General features: G+C 43.0%; 1 protein-coding gene across 3 annotated transcripts in view; it reads left to right on the top strand.

Annotated features, from left to right (window-relative positions):
* JMY (junction mediating and regulatory protein, p53 cofactor) overlaps positions 1–14,599 on the top strand; it is a 152,939-nt gene that overhangs the window by 23,826 nt on the left and 114,514 nt on the right. For all 3 annotated transcript variants that reach the window (XR_007773521.1, XM_050946892.1, XM_050946890.1), the window contains exon 2: positions 3,632–3,805. Coding sequence is in view for 2 of the 3 variants with exons in the window: in XM_050946892.1 (XP_050802849.1) it covers positions 3,632–3,805 (174 nt within the window). In the remaining variant the exon portion in view is untranslated. The remainder of the gene's footprint in view (positions 1–3,631; positions 3,806–14,599) is intronic.

Raw genomic sequence — 14,599 nt, 5'->3', positions numbered from 1 at the left:
ATACCGTCGATTTGCAGCCACACTAACCCTAATCCGATACGGTAATGCCAATTTTAGCGCTACTCCTCTCGTTGGGGAGGAGTACAGAAACCGATTTGAAGAGCCCTTAGTATCGATATAAAGGGCTTCTTTGTGTGGAGGGGTACAGCGTTAAATCAGTTTAACACTGCTAAAATCGGTTTAAACGTGTACTGTAGACCAGGCCTTAGTTCCTTCTTACCACCTGTGCAGAACCCCTGCAGTGTCCACTTTTCTTTCTGAAAACTGCTAGTGTTTGTTGTTAGTTCTCATAGACAATAAAGGTTTTGGGGGAGTGTTGTGTGTGGGTTTATTTTGGTTTAGATACACTTTTTTTGGTTAGGCTAGACATGACACCCCCTGTGCTCCCCACATATCCCCTGCAGCTCCTTGCAGGACTGCTACTAACATGACAGAAGCTAAATCTCTAGGATTTAAGACCTATCCCTCATGTGAGGCTTTGCTGGCTAATAACTGGCAGTCCTGATGCCTTCTCTGCTTAGGAGAGGGACATATCCCCAAACAATGTTCCATATGTCGCTCCCTGCTTGAGGGACATCTAGCCCCTTTCTGGCGTTTGTAGAGAGGGTTATAGATCAGTCAGTATTCTCACAGAGGTAGTCTAAATTGGGTCTGCAACTATATAAAAACGTGGTCTGAGTTAGCCAAGTCAGATCCATCTATCACACTAGAGCTCATTCGTCTAGAGATCAGGCAGCCTCTGCTGCCTGTTTGAAGAGCGTCCATAGGGCAGCTATGTGGAGCTTGGTGCACACCTTATAGGGTGTTAGCCTTTGGCAGAGGCTTCCAGATTGGGTGCCTGTTTTGATAATGCTGACCTGCAGTCATTTTTTAATTAGAACCCCTAGTACTCATCTCCAAGCAGGGAAACAACTGCTGCATAGTCATCGAGTGGAATCCATAGGGACAATCACTTGAAGAAAGAACAGTTGCTTACTTTACAGTAACTGTAGTTCTTCAAGATGTGCTATCCACGCAGATTCCATGGCTGCTCTCCTTCCCAGCTTCTAAGAAATTCTGTTTCTCTGGAATTCTATATTGGTGAAGGAACTAAGGGTTGGTTTATCCTGAAGCATCCTTTATGACCTTGAGTAGCTGGTTTTAAGGGGATCTAGGGTGCAGGCGCAGCCCCAACAAACACTGCAAGCCGAAGAGAATCTGATCTCATGCTTGTGGGGTGCATGCGCACTAAGAGTGGAATCCACGTGGACAACACATCTCTAAGAATGACCATTACTGTAAGGTGTGTAACTCTTCTTCACAGATTTTCAAGATAGTTTATTTTATGCTATCTTTTTTTCCCCATTTATGGGTGTATACAGTAATATGAACACTCTAACTCTGATTTCATATACAACTATTATATATGTACCCATGCTTTCGGCATTCAAAAAGAAAAGACAACTTTAAAGTACTATAAATTTGAGTCTTAGCCCTTCACTTAGCATTTGTCCACCAAAACTTCCTTCTGCAGAGTTACTGTGTGCTTCCCAGAATATCAGAGCCCCGAAATAATCATAAACTACAGTATAGAATAATTAGTAAAAGTTACATCTATGCTATTGAGTTCTTGATGTAAGACTGCTTATGATTCTTCCAGAAACAATGAAAGAATTAAAATTAGTCTTATTTCCTTCCTGTGGGATTGACATTTTAGAATCTTAAAAAGTGGAGACATTTAAAGTTGTGCCCAGCATAAGTACAAGAAGAAATAAGGCTGTTTTCTTGAGTACTCTAACAGAGGGAAGATTGCTTTGCCAAGACTATGAGAGGGCTTTTTAAAAAAGGGGCAGGCAATAGAAAAGTTGGGGCAAGTTAGAGGTGAAAGAATAACACTGGCAGAACTGAGGAAATGAGTAAAGAATGAGAAGGAATGGAGTTGAGGGAGCAGGTGGCTTTTCTTTAGGGACTACACTGTCAGAAATGTCCATGCTGTTGGAGTTAAGACATCACTTATTGGATCAGAGGTAAGGTAACAGTTCCTGCCACAACAACTTGGTTTAAGGTATACTTGGCATACTTCTAGTTTAGGGGTTTCATTTTAAAACTATAAACAAATAACTAGAAGATATGACTTAGTTTAAGGGGAGGTTAAAGTCATTTCAGATGTATGGTTCAGAAAAAAAAGTAATGAGTGATATAAACAGAGTATAAGCTTTTGAGGCAGTAACACAAAAAATGAGCTTTGATTTTTTTAGTGGCTGATAATGATATAAAAAGACTATTAAGATAATCTGCTTTTTGTGTAGATACTTGGAAACATCTCAGATAAAGGGTAGAGGAGTTTTTTAAAAACATTAGCCTTAGCTAATCAGTAAGTGGCTTTCTAGATCTGGCAAGTGAGTTAAGTTATATGGCCTGACCTGCCAATGCATGTACATAAAATGGTCTCAAAGCAAGCATATGAGATAAAAATTTAATGTAACAAATTTGTGAAAGTTTCTGTTTTATCTGACTGACTAGGATTATATACAGACAATAATTTAAGAGAAGATTGTACAAGTAGTCACTTTCTTGAGGAAACAGTTTTAGGTTGATTTAAGCCTCAAATTAAGGACTTGTACAAAGTTTAAAATAAATCCACAACTTTTTTTTAATTCTAATGAAAACTCTTTGAAGACCTTGGATTTTATTTCACCTTCCTCTGCAGCATGTAAGTGTAGGTCACTTGCCAGGACCTACACTGTCATTGAGGGGGCCCTTGGGTGTTGTGTATCTTGGTTTCCCTGGTTCTTTGCACATAATAGTCTCATCTCCAGTGGGCAGCAATACTTTGATCTCATTTCAGTTGAGTTTAGTGTGTGCATGCTGGGTGGTGCAAGTGGCCTGTGATATATAGGTGGTTGGACAAGATGAGCTAGTGGTTCCTTCTGGCCTTAAACTCTTAAGACATTGTTTGCTTCATTTGTAACCTAGATAATAAAACGTGCTAAAGCACGTCAACCAGAAATTAAAATAGACTAGAAATATAGTCCACTATCCTGCAGATTGTGCCACACAGGCAAACCATTTCACCTGTGTGGAACTGCAGTGACTTTATTAGGGCTGTTTTTGGGCCCCTGGGGTCCACTTATGTGGAGCAGCTCAAAAAGCCAGGGCTTAGATTGTAAGTCTTTTGTGGTAATGCACTTGTCTTTTCTGTGATGCATCTCTCATCTTTGTGGTGTTAAAAAATAACAACTAGAAAAATCAAAACTTGACTTCTCTCTTATTTTGTCTAAATGGAGTGAAATGCAGTAAGTAAATGGCATAACTAGTGAAAAGCAAATCAGACTTTATCCTCCTACCTCCAGTTATGGCTATGTCTCCAGTGCTACTGTGCTTCGGGAAGCTCTTGGAAAGCAGTGATAACTTTAACTCTGGATGTTCAGTAATCAAAGGGCTGTTCAAACTTGACTGGCTTAGTTCCTTGCTTAGTATGGCAAGCTGCACCATGGAACCTTTTCATGTCTAGGTGGATCGGGGCGGGGGAGGAGGGGAGGGGATGGTTAGGGTGGGGATTGGCCATTAGCTGCAAGTATCCATCAAATTTTTTAGCAGGAAATTTTGAACACACTTTTTTTGAAGCAATATTTCTCTTATCTTTTTATAGCTGTTGGAAAAACACAAGAATACAGAAAGCATGGTAGAGCTGCTTGAACTGTATCAAATGGAAGATGAAGCCTACAGTAGTCTTGCAGAAGCCACCACAGAACTGTACCAATACCTACTACAGCCCTTCCGAGATATGAGGGAACTTGCAATGCTCAGAAGACAGCAGATCAAGGTACAAACTTTTTATCAAGAGATAAGCCATTATTTCAACTTGTATATAAAATAGCAGTGTAGATTGAAATCAAACCTGTTATACCTGAATGTGGAATTTCATGTTTTAAAATATGTTGTTGCTTGAGAACCTTCTGTCTATATTAAAATATCTGTAGACCAGTACATTTCTAGGCCTCCACTCTTCTCCCCCCCCGACCCCCAAACATCTCCCAGAGTGACTACATACTGACCAAAGGGCGAGTGCACATCCACACACATTTCTTACCTGTCAAGGTTTTCCTACAAGCAGTAAAGAGAGGGTGGGGAGGGAAAGACAGATATATTTTTAATTTGGGGGGTGGGGGTGCTAAAGTACTATAGTGAGGAGAATCATAAAAGTACCTAGATAGATAATTTTTTCCCTTGCAACCTTCACTGCAAGCTTTTCAACTAAACAATACTAGTTTCTTCATTTATGCTCACTCAGAATTGTGAGTATATTGAAGAGTAAGCAGTCATTGTCTTAAGCCTGTACCTAATGCATGCAGTTAGCCATCATTTTGTTTAATTTTATGTGCTTGTGAACATTTTAATTCCACATTCAAGTTCTTATTTAGTACGGTAACTCCTCACTTAAAGTCGTCCCGGTTAACGTTGTTTCGTTGCTGATCAGTTAGAGAACATGCTCATTTAAAGTTGTGCAGTGTTCCTTATAATGTTGTTTGGCAGCTGCCTGCTTTATCCACTGCTTGCAGAAAGAGCAGCCTGTTGGAACTTGGAACCAGAGTGAACCGGCAACCCCTCTATCAGTTCCCTGCTCCCCTAAGTTCCCTGTGCAGCAGCTGCCCAGCAGGCTATCAATTGCTGGCAGTTCAGCTGTTCCCCCCCACATTGCCGTGTGCTGCTCCTGCCCTCTGCCTTGGAGCTGCTCCTGGGAGCCTCCTGCTTACGTGGAGAGCAGGGGAGAAAGAAGGGTGCTAATGTGAGGGTATCCCCCTCCCCCGTGTTCCTCACCCCATCTCCATAGAAGGAGGGGGGTGGGAAACAACAGGGCTCAGGACAGAGGGAATTTGCTGGCACCAGCTGCTGTCTGAACTTGTTGATCTACTTAAAGGGACAGTGTACTTAAAGGGGCAATGCGCATCTCCACTCACGCACATAGTGTATGTCTCTATCTCTCTGTGCCATGCTGTCTCCCCTCCCTCCATTCTTGCTGACTTATAGAGTGTGAGGCTTCATTAACAATGTGTTAACCCTCGAGGGCTCAGCCAATTGCTAGTTCATCATTTAGCAGTAAGGCATTCCCTGGGAAATATCCCATCCTCTTCCACCCTCTGACTCTACCACCTCAACCAAGCTTCACAATCTTCATTGCTGTGTACAGTATTAAATTGTTTAAAACTTCTACTGTGTATGTAATATCTATCTATCTATCTAATCGACAGAGAGACTTTCTTTTGTTCTTTCTTCTGGCGAAAAAAATGTTCCTGGAACTTAACTCCCCCATTTACGTTAATTCCTATGGGGTAATTGGATTTGCTTAACATTGTTTTCCTTAAAGTAGAATTTTTCAGGAACATAACAACAATGTTAGGTGAGGAGTTACTGTATGTGAAGTTTACTGTCTTATGGCTTACTGTGAGTATTGACTAATGTGTAAAAAAGAAAAACGTGCTTTCTAAAATCTTTGTTACTGTTGAATTATTTAGTGAGATTATTTTGGAAAGTGACCTCCCCCCCCTCAGTGTTTGCTAGTGAAAGCACTGGAGTAAGTTGCTAGTTACCCATTCTTTGTTTAATTAGTAGAAACATTGGAATAATAACAGTGTACTTTAAAAACTTGTAATTTGGCCGAACACTAATGGCCTTTTTAAAATTGTTTCTACATCTGTTTTAGCTCTTAAGAAAAAACATTCAATAAGCTAAAGTCATTAAACATTTTTATAGATATATTCTGTTAAACTTTTAGAAAATCTTATATTGTCTTCATGTAGCAATTAATGAGCCAAAAATGATAATCGTGAGACAGGTAATTTCATCATCACACTTGGTTGGAAATATTCTGCACTTTTGATAAAGTATGAAGAGCCTTTTCTGGCTCTAGACATGTACTGTAGGTATAGGGGCCAAAATGGAGTCTTTTAGTTGAATCTGTATAGTGAGTATGTTGTCTTGTCTCATTATGATTCCTTCCATACATGTATCAGTAGTACTTGGTGGCTTCAGGTTTTTTGTAAAGGAGGGGAGGTTGGGGGAACGGTTAAAGAGCTTCCAAAAAGAACTTCTTATTTTGACTTATTACTGTGCCTAAAACTAAAATAACTTTCAGGAACTCTAGTAGTCTGAAGACAACTCAGTGAGTTAGTATATAGGTTCTTCTTAAATTACATATTTTCCTTTCCTGTTGGATAAATTTTAAAGAACAGAGAATTCTGGTGCAGAGCTCAGAATTCTTATACAGTTAGAGATCATCAACATTATAATTAATAAAAGCCTCTTTCAGTACAAGATAAATATTCCCCATTTTACTTAACTCTTCAGTGTACAGGAAAAGGTGAACTCTTGTTCTTTTGCTAATCAAGAAAAGAAACACTAATGCTTCATTAAAGGGGAAGCTTTGATTGATGTTTTAACAAAAATCATTGTTAGAAGTGAAATAAAAATTACATACAAAAGGTGATATTTTATTTTATAAACTCCAGAGACTTGGCAGACTGTTTGCAACTACTGGATTGGAGACCTTGAGTGGTACATAGCCGAGTCTAATGAGGTGAATGTATGTATGTTAAAATCTTTTCCTAATTTGGAAAACTTTGAGTATGCAAGTTGGTCAGCTGGACTTGTGACAAAGAAAGATGCCATCTCTTGTTTTATTTTCATGGGTGGAAAGAAAGCAGTACTTGTATCTATGATGACAAATTGTGTTAATCTTTGTAGCTAGGGTAGAAGACTTGGTTTATAAATTAAACTTGTTGGCAATAAAGTTGTTTACACTAACTCTCACAGCATATTGAGTTCTAGAAGGCTTAGGGTACGTCCACACTACCCGCCGGATTGGCGGGTAGTGATCTATCTATCAGGGATCGATTTATCACGACTCATCTAGATGCGATAAATCGATCCCCGCCGCGCTCTCCATCGACTCCGCAACTCCACCAGGGCCGGAGGTGGAAGCGGAGCCAACGGGGGAGCCGCGGCCATCGATCCTGCTCTGTGAGGACGGGAGGTAAGTCGAAATAAGATACATCGACTTCAGCTATGCTATTCTCGTAGCTGAAGTTCCGTATCTTACATAGAATCCCACCCCACCAGTGTAGACCAGCCCTTAGAAGTGTAACAAAACTCCACTGGGCTGCTATAGCTTCTTGGAGCTCCTTCTCAGGCTCAGTAGAACACTCAACATCTGAATGCCAGTAGCAGCTGTGGGCACACAGTACAAGTACTACAACAGTTTGTCTAAAGAAAATGGATGAAAGAGGAAAAATATTAACGTCAGCTTGCATGGAACCCAGCTTCTTCAGTCAAGCATGCCTACAGAATAATTGTAATAAATGTTAGTTTAAAATAATGTAAAAATCATATTTTTATCAGGATATCAAGTGTAACTACAAGTGGTACAGCTAGTGACACTTGCAGTTATGGTTGCCCCACACTGTCCATTAAAAGACCCTGTTTTCAGTTGCTTATAGCTTTATAAATTTAAACTGTTTGGGCTGAACCCTTTAGTGCTGGGTGTTTTGCCTTGAGCTGAACTTTTTTTTAAAAAAAAAAAGGTTCAGATAAAACAGTTGAGCTCTTTCAGGGAATGAGACTAGGAAAAAAATGTTTTGCCTTTAATTTTTCAGCTCATGCTCCAGTGCTTTGGAGCAAGGGCTTGACATTTGGCTAGGAGGTTGCCCTGGTGTCAGCGATGTAAAGTTTGCAGTTGGTATGAAAATTTGGTGAAATTTTGAAGCCTTGGGAAAAATCTTAGTTCACACATGCTCAACAGAGACTTATTAGATTTGGGCAGCTAAATGCTTTAGTGATTCCATCTGCACTGATAATGCTCTGTCCCTTCACGGCACCTATCTGCAATTGCCGGTACATGTAACGTCTCCACAATGTGACTGAGCATGGTCCATCCCAGGTCTGTAGAGACTGAGCAGAATTTTTCTACAATTGCTTGTTCCAGTTTCTGTGGCACAAGGCATAAAAACTGAGCAGGCATATTCTTTCCTGTGATTTCAATGCATTCCCTGTTAGTGCCCAGGCAAGAGGCACTAGAAAAATGTATTGCTTTAGCTATACCAGTATAGTTAGAGCAGTACAACCCTGCCTAGGGTGCACACAGTTATGCTGGTGTAAAACTTAGTTGGTAAAGCTAGTCCCATTAGTGAAGGGGAATAGCATGAGTGAGACTTAGTCTCTAGACTCCTAGTCTCTATGATAATACAAATAATAGCTATACTGGTATAAATTACCCCCATATATACATTCACTTAGTGACTTTTACTGGTAATAATTTAGCCCTCTAAGGAATAGTTACCCTGGTAAATTTTTATGCATATACCGGGTCTGAGAGAGGTGGGGAGAGTGTGGGATGCAGGGTGTGGTAGAGCGGGGGCGGTTAGGAGTAGGATCTGAGCAGAGTAATAGGTAGAAGATGGATGGGAGGGAAAGGAGGGAAGAGAACATGAGTATGGGCTGGGGATGAGAAACGAGAGGCAGGAGACAAGGAAGGATAGGAATGGGGGGGTGAGGAGGAGATGGGGCAGAAGCTGGGGTTAGGAGGTGGTCATAATGGTTGCAGCTCTCATTAAGATAATGACTGTAACAAAATTGCCTGCATCAGTGTTTCAACTTGTCACCTGCAGGGGTCAGGAAGGAAATTTTTTCCCCAATGCAAAATTGGCTTTATATGTTCTGTGTGTGTGTGTGTGTGTATGGTGGTTCTTTTTTCTTTCTCTGAAGCATCAGAGAATTCAGCCACAGTTGGAGATGGGATGGTGGACAAGAGGGACCAGTGCTCCGAGTGGGTACAGAGACTCTCTTCTTTCTCGATGCCTGGCTGGTATGTCTTACTCATGTGTTCAGGGTCCAACTGGGACCAGATTTAATGTCAAAAGAATCTCCCCCGGGTCAGATTGGCAGAGACCTCTATGGTTTTTCCACCTTCCTTTGTAGATGTGGGTGGGTGAGGGATTGCGGTTTGCCTGCTCGAATCATTTGGACATATCCCTCCTAGACAGTTCCTTGCCATTGGAGGAGCCTTGGACATTGATGGCACCTTGGTCTATCCTGTTTTCTGTGTCACTGGCACAGTTTAGTCTCCTGAGAATTGAAATGTGCTGGTCTAACTCAGGGGTCGGCAACCTTTCAGAACTAGTGTGCCGAGTCTTCATTTATTCACTCTGATTTAAGGTTTCACGTGCCAGTAATACATTCTAACGTTTTTAGAAGGTCTCTTTCTATAAGTCTATAATATATAACTAAACTATTGTATGTAAAGTAAATAAGGTTTTAAAAATGTTTAAGAAGCTTCTTTTAAAATTAAATTAAAATGCAGAGCCCCCAGGCTGGTGGCTAGGACAGGGGCAATGTGAGTGCCACTGAAAATCAGTTCGCATACCACCTTTGGCACGTGTGCCATAGGTTGCCTACCCCAGGTCTAACTAAAGTCTGTGGGCTTAATGTACAGGTATCTGGGTAAAATTTAATGACCTCTTATATGCCAGAGATAAGACTAGATTATGTGATGGCTCCTTTTGGCCTTAAACTCTATAAAGCATTAAAAGAATGTTAAGGTAGCAAAGTCAAAAGTTAGTAAACTCTGGAATTAAGGCTGCCTGTGCATTATTAATTTGGCTCCTTTGTGTGTATTATGATAGTCTTTAATTACGTGATCATACATTTTTTGCCACAAGACTGCTGCCTTATTCAGTGTATAAGATGGGTGATGTTCTGGGTATGCATTGGAGTTGTGTAGTGGAAGAGGTGATTGTCTGTTTGACTCAGCCTCATTTGTTCTTTTAACATAGTCTTTTTGGGTGTAATGAGGTTCAATCGGTGAATTATAGTGTTAATTTCACAAATACATTTGCCTGGAACAGGTATGTTTCATACAGCCACCAAAACTGAAAATTTGGAAAAGTCACCATGGCTAACAACCTCTCTCTTGTATTTTAATTACGAGTGGTTATCTTAATTTGTACGCTTCATTCTACTGTACCTAGCATGGTGCTCCTTAGCATTCTAAGGAAACAGAGTATTCTTGGGAGTTGGACCAGCAAGTGTAAAGCACACTTTTTTTTTTTTAAATATTCTTGAGAATCTGTGCTCTTCTGAAAGAACAAAACATTCTGAATGCATAACATCAAGTTTCATTAGCTGGAGATTTAGATTTTTCAAAAACAAATCATGCCAGGCCAACCTAATTTCCTTCTTTGACAGGTTTACCAGCCTAGTGGAAAGAGAGAAAGCAGAAGACATGATATATCTTGATTTTAGTGAGATCTCACCTTTTTGTTCTGGGTTATTGTGTGCTTCAGTTATGGACAGTGGTTTACTACCATGGTAATAGGCACTTTGAGATTGATCCAGGCACTGTTTACTTCAGTGAGAGTCTAATGTGAAGTAAAAATTGAAAGGCGTGGCTACACTAGGGAGTTTATGGTGGCACAGCTGCATCATGGCAGCTGTGCCACCGTAAATTCTCTAGTATAGCCACTTTAAGCCAACGAATGGCTTCACTACTTCAGCCTCTGCGAGTAGCTATGTCAGTGGGAGAAGCTCTCCCGCCGACATAGTGCTGTCCACAGTGGTGCTTATGTTGATGTAACTTATGTCATTGAGGAGTGTCATAAACAGATAGCTAAGGGTTAATGTTCTTTTACCTGGAAAGGAGTAACCTGAAACACCTGACCAGAGGACCAATCAGGAAACAAGACTTTTTCAAATCTGGGTGGAGGGAAGTTTGTGTGTGAATCCTTTGTTCTTGGCTTTCTGCCTGTACTCTCTCGGCTATGAGAGGATTTTTCTGCCTCCTGCTTTTCTAATCTTCTGTTTCCCAGTTGTAAGTACAGAAGGTAAGATAGTGATTTATAGGGTTTTTTTCTTTTGTATTTACATGTGTGTAGTTGCTGGAGTGTTTTGAAGTGTGTTCTTTTTGAATAAGGCTGTTTATTCATATTTCTTTTAAGCAATTGACCCTGTATTTGTCACCTTAATACAGAGAGACCATTTTTATGTATTTTTCTTTCTTTTTACATAAAGCTTTCTTTTTAAGACCTGTTGGAGTTTTTCTTTAGTGGGGAACTCCAGGGAATTGAGTCTGTAGCTCACCAGGGAATTGGTGGGAGGAAGAAGTCAGGGGGAAATCTGTGTGTGTTAGATTTACAAGCCTGACTTTGCATACCCTCTGGGTGAAGAGGGAAGTACTTGTGTTTCCAGGACTGGAAATAGGGAGGGTGGAATCCCTCTGTTTAGTTTCACGGAGCTTGCTTCTGTATATCTCTCCAGGAACCCAGGGAGAGAACACCTGGAGGTGGGAAGGGAAATGGTTTATTTCCCTTTGTTGTGAGACTCAAGGAATTTGGGTCTTGGGGTCCCCAGGGAAGGTTGTTGGGGGGACCAGAGTGCCCCAAAACACTCTAATTTTTTGGGTGGTGGCAGCTTTACCAGGTCCAAGCTGGTAACTAAGCTTGGAGGTTTTCATGCTAACACCCATATTTTGGACGTTAAGGTCCAAATCTGGGAATATGTTATGACAAGGGGGTGGCTTATTCACAGCCCTGAATGACATGTCCCTGGGGTACAATCTAGAACTGTGACACCTCTGTGCCCCCTTAGTTCTCCCCCCTGAGCTGTCTTACAATGCTGTGCTAGTGACAAGCAGCAAAATCCCTCCAGGTGCTGTGATCAGTCAGCCAACAATATGCAGGGACATACCTAGCTAAATTGCATGAATGCTATATGAATTATAAAGAGAGAGACACCAGCAAATCTCCCCAGGCCCCTACCTTGTACCTCAGTGATGTCCCACCTGACACTGCTCAAGACCTTCTCATGAACAGTGCAAGCTTATTAGTTAGTTTGCCACTTCATCAAAGGAAAGTGAACATGCACCTGCCATTGTAATCTGAGCAGATTCCCCAAGCACTTTATACAAGCTCTCTGGTAAGGATAAAACATTAAAATAAGTTTATTAACTACAGAAAGATTTTAAGTGATAAAGTGTTAGGCACAAAGATCAAAGTTAGTTACATAAGAAATAAAAATAGAATTTGGAATGTTTTTCTAACTTTAACAAACTAAGCAAGATTTCAGTCAAACAGCTTTTCTCACCCCACTGGATGTTCCAGGCAGTTTACAGTTCTAAATATACAGGGTGGATTTCTTTCTCAGCCTGGGACCAATCTTCCCAGTCAAATGGTCTTCCAAATGATCTTCTAGGTCAGGCCTGCACAACTTGTAAAGCGGCAAGGGCCACATTGCTCCAAAGAAAACAGCTGAGAGCCTAAACCCCCCGGCCCCGTGGAAGCACCCCGCCCCAGCATCGCCCAGCCCTGCAGAAACAAACCCTCCTTCCCCAGCGCCGCCCCACCATAACAGCTGTGGGCCAAAAAGGAAGGTTGAGGGTGGGGAGGTGATACTTGATTTTAAATCAACCAGAGGCTCCCAGCTGAAGAGGTGGCTGGGAGCCCTCAGGGTGAAATTAAAGGGCCCGGGGTTCCAGCAGCTGGGGGAACCCGGAGCTTTGCGGGGCTGGAGCAGGGATTTAAAGGGCACAGAGCTCCTGCTGCTGAGGGGAGCCCGAGCCCTTGAAATGCCAGCACCAGCCCATCCGCTGGAGCCACAGCTGGGATTCAAAGGGCTCTGGACTACCTGCAGCCGTGGGGAGCCCTGAGCCCTTTAAATCTCAGCCGCCGCTGGGATTCAAAGGGCTCTAGGCTGCCCGTGGTTGCGGGGAGCCCTGAGCCCTTTAAACCTCAGCCGCGGCCGGGAATCTCTGCGGGCAGCCCAGAGCCCTATGAATCCCGGCCTTGGCTGAGATTTAAAGGGCTCTGGCCTCCCCACCACTGCGGGCAGCTCAAAGGCTTTTGAATCCCGGCCGCGGCTGGGATTTAAAGGGCTCTGGGCTCCCCGTGGCTGCGGGCAGCCCAGAGCCCTTTGATTCCCGGCCGCGGGCCGCACAGTGAGCCTGCGGCCCGCGGGCCATATGTTGTGCAGGCCTGTTGTAGGTGTTGAGATGGGGGAGGCAAGAGGCCAAGTGCTGATGTAATGTCATCAACCCTCATTTATACTTTCTCTCCAGGTGCTAAAGCAGCTAAAAAGAGCTTTGCTATGATGGCCGAAAGGCTAGCTGTAGGTGTTTCCCACTGACCACATATTTCAGGAACAAACATACAGCAATACTTCATCACATCACATGCAATGATAGTACATACAATTCAACAGGATATTGATGTTCAACAGATTAAGACTTTTTAAATGATACCACACAAGGCATACATTGTACAAAAGATATCATAACATAACACAGTGGTGAATATGGGGGTTCCAGGGTGCTATTTTGAAGTATGGAGTATCACACGTAAGTTATACTGACGTAAGCTATAGTGTAGACCTAGCCTAAGATAAATGGTTTCAAAACAAACTTGTGGGAGGAAGTGCCAGCACTGCTTTCTGCAGCACATAGGTATTCTTGGAGTTCTGGCTTGGATTGACTGTGCATAACATATGAGAGTTGATAGACCTAAGTATATTTGAAGATTGTTATCAGGTCCCCCTTGGTCTTCTTTTCTCAAGATTAAACACGTCAAGGTTTTCTATATCTTTTCTCACTTTTGTTGCTCTTCTCTTGTCTCTCCAGTTTGTCCATATTTTTCCTAAAGTGGACACAATACTCCAGCTGAGCCTTCACCAATGCTGAGGAGAGCGTCAGTGGCGGATTAACAAATTTGGCACCCCTAGGCCCTCAAAAAATTGCTGCCCCCCTCCCCCCGCCAGCTCACCTCTGCTCCCCCGTGGTAAGCCTGGGAGGGAGCGGAAGAAGGGGGGTTGTGTCGTGCTTGAGGGATGGCAGCGGTGGAGTGGGAGGTGAGCTGGGGCAGGAAGTGGTTCCCTGCCCCCCCCAGGAGTCACTCCCCGTGCCCGCCGGCCCTAAGTCACCTTTGCTCCGCCTCCTCCGATTGCGCAGCTATTCGCTTCTCCCTCCCTCCCAGCGCTTTCGCGCAGTAAGCCTGGGAGGAAGGGGGGAGAAGAGGAGTTGCAGCATGCTCAGGGAATGGCAGTGGTGGAGCGGAGGCGACCTGGGGCAGAAAGCGGTTCCCGTCACCCCTCCCCCCCCGGGTTACTCCCCGCGCCCACAGGCCCCAGCTCACATCTGCTCTGCCTCCTCCAAGCGCACCGCTACTCGCTTCTCCCTCCCTCCTAGCGCTTTCGTGCGGCAAGCCTGGGAGAGAGGCGGAAGGAGGGAAGCACAGCGCGCCTGAGGGAGGAAGCGGGCCAGGAATTTGGGGAAGGGTTGGAGTTGGGGAGGGGTCACGAGTAAATTTGCTGCTCTAGGCCTAGGCCTTGTTGGCCTAGGCGATAATACGGTGCTGGAGAGCGTGACAATTACCTCCCCTGTCTGATGTACAACACTCCTGTTAATACACCACAGAATATTAGCCTTTTTTGCAACTGCATCACATTGTTGATTTATTGAATTTGTGATTCACTATTATCCCCTACTCCCCTTCAGCAGTACTACTGCCTAGCTAATTATTCCCGATTTTGTAAGTTGTGCATTTGGTTTTTACTTCAGACCAATTCTCTAATGTGTCAAGGT

This window comes from Gopherus flavomarginatus, chromosome 3 (assembly GCF_025201925.1).
Source record: "Gopherus flavomarginatus isolate rGopFla2 chromosome 3, rGopFla2.mat.asm, whole genome shotgun sequence".
NCBI lineage: Eukaryota > Metazoa > Chordata > Testudines > Testudinidae > Gopherus > Gopherus flavomarginatus.
Note: the sequence above shows the minus strand (reverse complement) of the source record. Positions and strands in the feature narration are given on the sequence as shown.